Raw genomic sequence first — 11,161 nt, 5'->3', positions numbered from 1 at the left:
TAAAATATATATTAAAAAAAAAATGTGATGGGGAAAAATAATAATTTAGTTAATTTGCTTACATTCTAAATGTAGAATACTAGAGAATATTGCAGCAAATGCCACAGATGCCACGAGACAAATACATATGTGGCATTTGCTGCAATATTCTCCAGTAGGCCTATATTTTGTTTCTCTCGTTTTGGAATTATCACTCATCTATACCATTCATGAGCCTACCCTATGAGCACAGACTTTTAAAAAAGTTTGGAAATAGGTTACGTCGTTAAAAATACTTTGAAAATACATATTTCAACTAATTTTGCTCACGGGGTACATTCATTTCACATAAACTATAGATAGCCAACTACTTTATGGAACTTGCATTCCACAAATTCTAAATTTCATTTTAGGGAAGATAATTTGTGTTCAGGATTTTTTTTTAAAGCACCGTCTTTGTTATGGATCACAGGAGTTACCTAGACTAACCCCCATGCGTTTAGGTGCAAGGCGTTTTTTTGCGCATTTTGCCAGCACTTAGGTCATTGGGGGCATTAGTCAATGCGCTGATTAAAGTTTCTACATGCATGTGCAAATCGTCCCAGTTTATTCTGCAACTTCAGCCAAAAATTGGAAAAGTGTGTAGGGGGGGGGGGTCAAGCCTACTTCTCAAACATGGTTTCATATCTTATCATCAACCCAGTCCCGCTGAAGCATTGGACCCGTACGCGTTCTGTCCAACTGTATTCAAATGTGCCACATGAAACCAAAATGCATAAAATTCTACGTATTAGCTCTCAGTTACAAGGGAAAATACATGTATCCGGTTTGCCCCCCCCCCCCCCCCCCCCCCAGCTGCTTAAAATAAACATATTGACAAACGCACTTTGCGTGAGGCTGTTAGAAACTCTCCTGAAGAAGGGACGAGAGTGCGGTTAAAGTGCTGGTTAATTGCCGTGCAGCTGGGGGAGGGGAACCGGTTTGATAAAGCGGACTGGGGGGTTGAACCAAGGACGGCTTCTTTCCAGTAAAGGGGGGCATCGCTGGCTGCACTGTGGGCTCTTCCTGTTAATCCCAGATCGGACCATATAAACAGGTATAACGCGGAGAGGACGTTTAATCAATCCACGCCGCAAACCTTGGATTAGGATAATACACTCTACTCCATCAAAAATGAAGGCAGATATCATCTGGATTTACAAACTTTTCTTGTGTGTTGTGCTCGCTGTGAATTCAGGTAAATCTTACTAGGCAATATGACCTAACGGTAAACTATGTATAGCCTACATAGCCCGTCATTGATATTCGGTTTAGTCGCTGTGCGTATAGGCTATATCATTTTCATAGGCATGAAAGGGAACGAGTTCTCTAAATATATCACACAGATCAGAAGACTTGTAAGTGAAATGGATTGAAGTGTAGCACTTCCATAGACCATTCATTTATAACCTACGTTTAACTGGCCTGCAGACTTACTTTTGCGCAGAAATATTGCATATGTCATGAAGACTAAAAGGTTTATTTGTATTGGTAGCCTAAACGTAAAACATTATTACATTAGTGGTTGATACATTGATACGCTGCAACATCTATCAAAATCCACAGTGGTGATCAATGGTCTGAATTATTTCGAGGAATTTGATACTGGTTGATATTGTAATTGGAATGTGGCGAGGTGGCCATGTCTTTAGTTTGTCCCTATGTGTGCATTAGCAGGCTGGTGCGGCAGGGAATGCGCCTTGCGCTTTACATTTACATTTACATTTAAGTCATTTAGCAGACGCTCTTATCCAGAGCGACTTACAAATTGGTGCATTCACCTTATGACATCCTTTGGCATGTAGGCTAAGGTAACACGATGATGCTGCTTAGTAGAGAGGATAATTTGTGCAACACTGATTTTTGGTCAAAACTTAACAGATATTCTCAGTTTCAGAGATGTTCTTTAAAAAAGAGGCATATGTTGAATTGAACAGATATTCTCGATTTCAAATATTTTCTTTAAAAAAGAGGCCTATATTGATCGTTGCCCATATCAGTGTTAGGCTATATTTATGAAATGGGCCGAGTGGTTCAATTGACTCGTAATAAAATGTGCACGTCAGTGAGAAATTACTTTATGTTTTCACTGTCATAAATACCTAATGTATGTCGGCCTGATGCATGCGTTATGCGCGGCCATCTGCGTAAAGGTAACTATAGTACACGTCAAAGAGTTAGACCCTCTGCGCTGCAGTCATGTTTTTGAAGTGCGTCTGCTGGCGATATAACTGCTTTGTCATTAACATTTTCTATAGGTCATGGTCATTTATGTAATAGGCCCTTTACTGTCCCTGGAACGATAAATGCAGCTACTGAAATAATTTCGTGCAGCTATCCACGCAGCTGATATGTTGATCTAAAACACCTACATAGACTTATAACTAACTGCTCAGGGAAAATTACTAATTAACTTTATTTTAATTCCTGAGCTCAGTCAAGGTAAATTGAATTGCTCTGGTTAAACCCAGTGGATGTTGTGCGCATGCCCGAATGGTCAGATTGGGAATCCCGCGTGTGCGCGCAGAGGTGAGCTGCACTATAGCCACATCTGGACGCAGAGCCGAGTTCCATTAACTCCCTCGCAAATTTTCACTTACACAGATTTAATGCGTATGCAAATTCGATACCGAGACGCACCTTTAACCGGTTCCTTTGCTGTTTAAAGAGGATATGCGTTTTATTGGATACAGGTCCTCTCCACGTTGGAAAAAGGAACGGAACCCCTCATCCCACATTGACATGTTTAACGTTATTGCCAAGATAGTGGACTAAAACCTAATCCGCTAATACCAAACCGAAGTTTGTCTTTTGGCACCACTCCCCCAAAAAACTCGGACTATATCTGACCAAGGTTGGTCAACTTAAAAAATGAATACGCCTAAATCTAATATTGCGTTAGTGAGAAACAGAATGTTTCTTTCTCTCTATCTGAGGGAGAGGAAGAGTCTAAGTGAAGTGTAATTGCGCGGCGTGAGGAGGGATGCATGTTAGAACAACAGCGTGATGAGTCCCAGATCTAGTATTAATGCCGCCCAGGCATTGTGTTCTCCCAGAAACCATTCCGACCACGGCGAGTCCCACAGACAACACAGTGAGCTGCAGAGTACAGACACAACGAATTGTCTCTGATGTGGGCGCATTAACATGTTTCTTAAATTCAAAACTCCTAAGCACTTTTCAATTGAGAATTTTTCACTCTGGCCACAAATGATGAACGAAAGACTGCACCACTAAAGTATATGCTCTTTAACTACTTTATGTATGGTTTTCAATAATGAGAACTCTGAGAGACCATGTGATAACAAGTTTATTATCTTCAGTCCTATAAACCCCTTCACACCAAAAGTATGTCTACTTGTAACTTCTCATATGTTCAAATGAGGTCCCTGTAGCTTTCTTATATGTAACTTAATATCTGCCAGGAGACATTAACAACCCTTAAAAGTCTAAGCCGTTGGGGAGGTCTACTAAGCTAACATATGGAATTGTTTTAAGATGGTCATACCATGGATCATTTAGCTATTTGATTTACAATTTTAGGACCCCTGTAGGTATCAACAACATATATTCAAATATTTAATTTGGCCTCTACTACTATAGCCCATAGAAACACATTGAATAACACATTCATAAATGGCAAAACCAACAGTCCAAAAATAAATCATAAGGAATAAGGTTTTGAAGTGTTATATCTAAGAGATATAAGAAAGCTCAGGGTGTGTGTGTGTGTGTGTGTGTGTGTGTGTGTGTGTGTGTGTGTGTGTGTGTGTGTGTGTGTGTGTGTGTGTGTGTGTGTGTGTGTGTGTGTGTGTGTGTGTGTGTGTGTGTGTGTGTGTGTGTGTGTGTGTGTGTGTGTGTGTGTGTGTGTGTGTGTGTGTGTGTGTGAGAGAGAAATCGAGGAGATATTGAGAAGGTCAATGATCCCAAAAAACCTAGTGGACTCAGCAGTGGAGTCAAATACATTTGAGGGATGATGGTTCATTGGTTCTTGCCTATAAACTGCTGACTTCACTTTTTTAATGATGGGGCAGCTCTGGGCTTCATACAAATTGATTGAGGGAAGCTGAGTTAGTGAGTTAGTGTGAGTGTGTGTGATTGATAGCCAAGATTCTGTGTGTGCATGTCTGTCTACTCTCTTTCATGGTCTGTTCACCGTCTCTGTCCTGTCTCAGAGTGCAGGAAGCAGTCGTTACAGAAGTACCATCTCTGTCCTGTCTCAGAGTGCAGGAAGCAGTCGTTACAGAAGTACCATCTCTGTCCTGTCTCAGAGTGCAGGAAGCAGTCGTTACAGAAGTACCGTCTCTGTCCTGTCTCAGAGTGCAGGAAGCAGTCATTACAGAAGTACCATCTCTGTCCTGTCTCAGAGTGCAGGAAGCAGTCGTTACAGAAGTACCGTCTCTGTCCTGTCTCAGAGTGCAGGAAGCAGTTGTTACAGAAGTACCGTCTCTGTCCTGTCTCAGAGTGCAGGAAGCAGTCGTTACAGAAGTACCATCTCTGTCCTGTCTCAGAGTGCAGGAAGCAGTCGTTACAGAAGTACCGTCTCTGTCCTGTCTCAGAGTGCAGGAAGCAGTCGTAACAGAAGTACCATCTCTGTCCTGTCTCAGAGTGCAGGAAGCAGTCATTACAGAAGTACCATCTCTGTCCTGTCTCAGAGTGCAGGAAGCAGTCGTTACAGCAGTACCGTCTCTGTCCTGTCTCAGAGTGCAGGAAGCAGTCGTTACAGAAGTACCATCTCTGTCCTGTCTCAGAGTGCAGGAAGCAGTCGTTACAGAAGTACCATCTCTGTCCTGTCTCAGAGTGCAGGAAGCAGTCGTTACAGCAGTACCGTCTCTGTCCTGTCTCAGAGTGCAGGAAGCAGTCGTTACAGAAGTACCGTCTCTGTCCTGTCTCAGAGTGCAGGAAGCAGTCGTTACAGCAGTACCAGAAGAGTGAGGACACCAGGCTGCTGTGTCCAGACTGCCCCCAGCCCTCCATGGTCAAGAACAGCCGCTCGCTGGAGCACTGTGCTCGCAAGTGCAGCAAGAACAAGAAGACCTTCACCTGCAGGTGCATCTCACACAAACAAAGAAAATGGTCATAGAGACAGATGCATGCAAAACAAAATGCACAACTGTTTCACACACGTCTCACTCACTCACTCACTCACTCACTCACTCACTCACTCACTCACTCACTCACTCACTTACTCACTGTTTCTCCATCTTTCTCTCTCTCCAGTGATCTACATTTTCCCTCTGTCCCCCTCCTTCCTTCATACAGCCTTCATATTTCTTATCACCCAGTGCTCATCTCTCAACTACTTCCTGTCTGTTCTTACAGGGCATTCTACTTCGACCATCAAAACAGGAAATGCCACTTGCTTCCCTTTGACCGCTTCATGGACGGTGCTCACAGGGAACACAGGGTGAACTTTGACCTTTATGAGAAAAAAGGTAAATATAACTGTTGACTTTAGCTCAAACATTACATTTTAGCCTTACGTTGTCGCTTTTCCCCCTCCAAAGCTTCATAAAATGTTGTCTTGGGAAAAACGCTGTATAACCGTTAATGTTGACTTAGCGAGATCTGCCTCAAACGTGGCATTATACACTCTCTATTTTCTCCGAAACGTTCTGAAATGTCAGTGGAAAGTTTATAGAAGTTTATAGCAATGCAGATATGTTTGTTTAGAGTGATGGTTCTTGTGGTGTGACGGATCCTCCGAGCTTGACTTTCTAAGGTTTAAGAGCTCTCGATGTCTGTTGACACAACAACTGCCTTCCCGCTGTAGTTATGTAACTCCAGTGGCCAGAGATGTCCACACAAACATGCGGTGAACCAACCAGAGCATAAACAACATGGCCGCTGTTTACAGTTTGGACCCAAGGGATTGTTTAAGCTGTGGAGTCTCGCGCTTGAGAATTGACAAAACGCCCCAAAGTGACATTTAATTAACTTTAGGGAGCTATATCTTCCATGCGAATAATGACAGTGTTTTGCTAACTTTGACATGAATGTTTGTGTCTCTCTCTTTCTCTCTCGTCTTGGCATTTTTAGATTATGTGAGGGAGTGTATCATCGGTTCCGGGGTGAACTACAAAGGCAGGAGGGCGGTAACCAAGGACAAGATTCCCTGTCAGTCATGGACTGAATCCTTCCCTCACGAACACACGTAATTTTCTCTATGTTACTTAATTTTTAAATGTTATTTTTCTGTGGGATATGCACATTTGTCAGTCTGTGGTTTTTCTATGGCTTTGTTAGAGCGTTGGGCATTGTAGGCTAAAGTGGGATTATTGGGTGATATACTCTGATGGTTAATGAGTTAAGGTACTTCAGTGTAAAACTCTTTGAGACAGAATGTCTCCCCCTCTTCTCACATCAGTGAATGGAAGAGCCAAACACTTATACATCACTTAAACACTGTAGTGTTATGACACATACACATCTAACACACACCCACCCACGGACCCACCCACATCCTACCCCCCTGGACCTATCCTGTCTTACATTGCTCTAGTTAAACAATGACCAAATTGTCAGAGAGGGAGGGAGGGCTGGCAGAGAGGAAAGGTCATCAAGTACAGTAGGTACAGCAGGAAAAGCTCTCAGGTTAAGCTAAGCGAGACCAGTGAATATCTAATGATGGTTTGGAGCCAGGTTCTTGTTAGCACTGCTCGTTAGCCACAAGACATTTTACCAGCAATGTTTGGGGTCGGAGAGGAAGGAGAGAGAGAGGGGGGAGAGAGGAGATAACGGAGATGAAATTAAAGAAGAGTGGAGAGAGAAAGAGGGAGTGAACGAAAGAGAGAAAGCAGGCACGGAAAGAGGGGGAGAGAAACAGATGTAGAGAGATGGATGGAGAGAAAAAGAAAGAAACTTAAGGAAGGAGAGAGAGAGTGTAGAGAGAGTGTAGAGAGAGTGTAGAGAGAGTGTAGAGAGAGTGTAGAGAGAGTGAAGAGAGAGTGAAGAGAGAGTGAAGAGAGAGTGTAGAGAGAGTGTAGAGAGAGTGTAGATAGAGTGAAGAGAGAGTGTAGAGAGAGTGAAGAGAGAGTGTAGAGAGAGTGTAGAGAGAGTGAAGAGAGAGTGTAGAGAGAGTGTAGAGAGAGTGTAGAGAGAGTGTAGAGAGATTGTAGAGAGATTGTAGAGAGAGTGAAGAGAGAGTGAAGAGAGAGTGAAGAGAGAGTGAAGAGAGAGTGAGTAGAGCGAGTGAGTAGAGCGAGTGAGTAGAGCGAGTGAGTAGAGCGAGTGAGTAGAGCGAGTGTAGAGAGAGTGAAGAGAGAGTGAAGAGAGAGTGAAGAGAGAGTGAGTAGAGAGAGTGTAGAGAGAGTGTAGAGAGAGTGTAGAGAGAGTGAAGAGAGAGTGAAGAGAGAGTGAGTAGAGAGAGTGTAGAGAGAGTGTAGAGAGAGTGTAGAGAGAGTGTAGAGAGAGTGAAGAGAGAGTGAAGAGAGAGTGTAGAGAGAGTGAAGAGAGAGGGAGTAGAGTAGAGAGAGAGAGAGTAGAGAGAGTGAAGAGAGGGTGAAGAGAGAGTGAAGAGAGAGTGTGTAGAGTAGAGAGAGAGAGAGAGAGTAGAGATGTATAGACTGAGGTCATGTTCTATGTGCTCTCCAGCTGAGCTCACTAAGCCACAGACATGAGAAAAATGCAAGCCTCCAACCCAGATGAAAATACAGGGCCCACTCTCACCTCCCCCAGGACACCTTGACTCTCCCCCTCCATATGTGAATGAATCACATATACACAGACAGACAGATATGCACACAGACCCCAGCACAAATGGACAGATGTACAGACACATCTCTCTCTCTCACACACACACACACACACACACACACACACACACACACACACACACACACACACACACACACACACACACACACACACACACACACACACACACACACACACACACACACACACACACACACACACACAGGGATGGAGTGAGAGACACCGAGAGAGAGAGACACAGAGAGCGACAAAGAGAGAGAGACACAGCGAGACACAGGCTGAGAGACGTAGCGGGACAGTGATGGATGTGGAGAGAAATAGGGAGAGGTCCAAAGAGAGAGCCAGACCTATGTGCATAGTGTCTGCCTGCAACACCATAGGGACCCCTCCTTGACAAGGAGATGAATAGTTGGCTAACATCTGTTAGCCCAACATCATTACTTTCTTTCCTCCTCTATACTGTACAGGCAGACAGGCAGACAGGCAGACAGGCAGGCTGGCAGTAAATATTCTTACTGGCTCCTCTCTCTCCTCATGTGGAGCTGGGGGTGCAGCTCACCAGATAAAGCCTTTAAAAAGCCTTAAAGTGAAATCCTGTCTTTTTTTAAATGACATTCTGATAGACTTTTATGACATTAAAGGAACGTGTCGATATGTTAATGAGTAGGACTCAACTCATGGTGTATTTGGCTGTTGGCAGGCAGTCGGTTAGGTCCAAGTTGAAGTCTGGCCCTGTCCAAAATAAGCTCCTAGCTCCTTGGTACTACATATGGATGCAACTTAATGGTATAGGTGCAAGTAATATGGTCATATCTACAATAGTGTCTAGGGGGCTTCTGGTCTTGTGGTTGTCTCTGGACTGGGCATTGGACTACCACGTGGATGGAAGGGTTTTGGTTCATAGCAGACTGGACTCCCACTATTTCGCTGAAGACTCTCTCGGTCTAAGTTAGATCTCTGCGTTTCCTCTGGCAATGAGATGAGTGATGTTGTGCATTAGTGGAGTTCTATGGAGGCCGGAGGGCACAGGGGGGAGTTCCGAGCCGGCTCTCCCCCAAGAAAGGGCCCTGCCGTTGGGGTTGAGGGCTAAGCCGAGCTGCTGATAGAAAGGCCCCTCTGGTTTTCATTCTCTTCATTTTTCTCTCTTTCCTTGTCTCCAGCATCTCTTCTGTTGCTCTCCTTCCATGTCTCAGCATCTCTTCTGTTGCTTTCTTTCCATGTCTCAGCATCTCTTCTGTTGCTCTCCTTCCATGTCTCAGCATCTCTTCTGTTGCTCTCTTTCCATGGCCCCAGCATCTCTTCTGTTGCTCTCTTTCCATGTCTCAGCATCTCTTCTGTTGCTCTCTTTCCATGGCCCCAGCATCTCTTCTGTTGCTCTCTTTCCATGTCTCAGCATCTCTTCTGTTGCTCTCTTTCTATGTCTCCAGCATCTCTTCTGTTGCTCTCTTTCCCTGTCTCAGCATCTCTTCTGTTGCTCACTTTCCATGTCTCAGCATCTCTTCTGTTGCTCAGTTTCCATGTCTCAGCATCTCTTCTGTTGCTCACTTTCCATGTCTCAGCATCTCTTCTGTTGCTCACTTTCCATGTCTCAGCATCTCTTCTGTTGCTCACTTTCCATGTCTCAGCATCTCTTCTGTTGCTCACTTTCCATGTCTCAGCATCTCTTCTGTTGCTCACTTTCTATGTCTCCAGCATCTCTTTTGTTGCTCACTTTCCATGTCTCAGCATCTCTTCTGTTGCTCACTTTCCATGTCTCAGCATCTCTTCTGTTGCTCACTTTCCATGTCTCAGCATCTCTTCTGTTGCTCACTTTCCATGTCTCAGCATCTCTTCTGTTGCTCACTTTCCATGTCTCAGCATCTCTTCTGTTGCTCACTTTCCATGTCTCAGCATCTCTTCTGTTGCTCACTTTCCATGTCTCAGCATCTCTTCTGTTGCTCACTTTCCATGTCTCAGCATCTCTTCTGTTGCTCACTTTCCATGTCTCAGCATCTCTTCTGTTGCTCACTTTCCATGTCTCAGCATCTCTTTTTTTGTATTTTTATTTCTCCATCTGTTTCACTCTCTTTCTCTCTCTCCATTATCCCTCTGTTTCGCTCTCGCTCTCTCTCTGGGAAGACAGTGGCTGTGGTAGGGCTGAATACGGAGGTGTTTAAAGCCAGCTTTTCATCCTCCACGCTTTTCAGAATATATATATTACAGTGTCCATTTATCTGGCATGGCCCCATTGTTACAGGCTATATACTTCACATGGTGCTTTTACTCCCAAAATGTATGTGTGTCTCCCCTGACCCTTCTGCTGAACTGATGTACAAAGCAGAAGAAATAGATTACATTTCAATTTGTGAAGTTGGCAAAAACAAGAAATGCTTGAGCTGCTGTTTCTGATTCGTAGTTGTGTGGTGAAATACCTGTTGTGAGACTCTGTGCATGTGTAGCAGTAACTGGCTGACTTACAGGTCAGACTGGAAGCATTTACTGGTAGATTGGCCTGAGGTCATGGAATGAATGTGAAGGGATGATGTACTAGGAGATAATATTTTCCTTACATTTTATTACACTTTGTCTATATTACCATAGTCCAAGATAATGTAGCTAAGTTAGCATGTTGCGACTCTACCAACTGTCTTTGTTTTTTGCTCAGTTTTTAGCGTGCTCGCCTTCGGAGCTAAGGGCCCCCAATTCACGTCAATATCGTTCGACAACTTTATGAGTCCTAAAACAGCAACTCCTTTCGTGCCTGTCACGCACATTTAGTCATTCCCACTTTATGCTTAGTAGTGTTTTTCTCCACACTTTCCCTCAGCTTCCAGCCAGCGAGACTGGGCAAGAAGGACCTGAACGGGAACTTCTGCCGTAACCCCAAGAACGAGAGCAGTGGGCCCTGGTGTTTCACTACAGACCCAGAGGTCAGGCACCAAGAGTGTGGCCTGCCTCAGTGCTCCCAAGGTAACACCTCAACCAGCAGAGTCCAATTACACGTTGGGGACAGTTTCCCAGACAATGATTAAGCCTAGTGCTGGATTTAAGAGCACTTTCAATGGAGATTATTTTTAGTCTAGGACTAGAATTAATCTGTGCTCGGAAAGCTGCCCCTTTGGTTTGCCCAACATAGACATCTTTGGAATGTATGAGGTGGCCCACGGTGATATGTCATTTACTGGAGTGAAGCTGGTTTGTTGGTGAAAAGTAGCCCTGTTTTTGGAAGTTTTTTTCAACTGTACTCTGCTTGCTAATAGTGTACCACTACAGTCTGATAACAACCCTCTGTTATCCTGATAACAACCTAGAAAAACATATCTTGTGCTCTTGTAGCCGAACAACAATGTTGTTTTTGACGCCCCAGGGAATCCCAATTCACTACCGTATCAAGAAATGTTTAGTATGCTAGTATCTTAGTTCTCATTGAATATTGTACAAAGATTGA

General features: G+C 44.0%; 1 protein-coding gene across 1 annotated transcript in view; it reads left to right on the top strand.

Annotated features, from left to right (window-relative positions):
• Window positions 1-943: 943 nt before the first annotated feature.
• Window positions 944-11,161, top strand: part of LOC129838502 (hepatocyte growth factor-like) — a 42,325-nt gene continuing 32,107 nt past the window's right edge. The window contains exons 1-5 of the mRNA XM_055905499.1: window positions 944-1,216; window positions 4,914-5,067; window positions 5,341-5,453; window positions 6,058-6,172; window positions 10,541-10,683. Coding sequence (XP_055761474.1) covers window positions 1,153-1,216; window positions 4,914-5,067; window positions 5,341-5,453; window positions 6,058-6,172; window positions 10,541-10,683 — 589 coding nt within the window. The 5' untranslated portion in view covers window positions 944-1,152. The remainder of the gene's footprint in view (window positions 1,217-4,913; window positions 5,068-5,340; window positions 5,454-6,057; window positions 6,173-10,540; window positions 10,684-11,161) is intronic.

The sequence above is a fragment of the Salvelinus fontinalis genome, chromosome 39 (assembly GCF_029448725.1).
Source record: "Salvelinus fontinalis isolate EN_2023a chromosome 39, ASM2944872v1, whole genome shotgun sequence".
Classification (NCBI taxonomy): Eukaryota; Metazoa; Chordata; class Actinopteri; order Salmoniformes; family Salmonidae; genus Salvelinus; species Salvelinus fontinalis.
The sequence above is the reverse complement of the archived record's forward strand: the minus strand, read 5'-3'. Positions and strand labels throughout refer to the sequence as shown.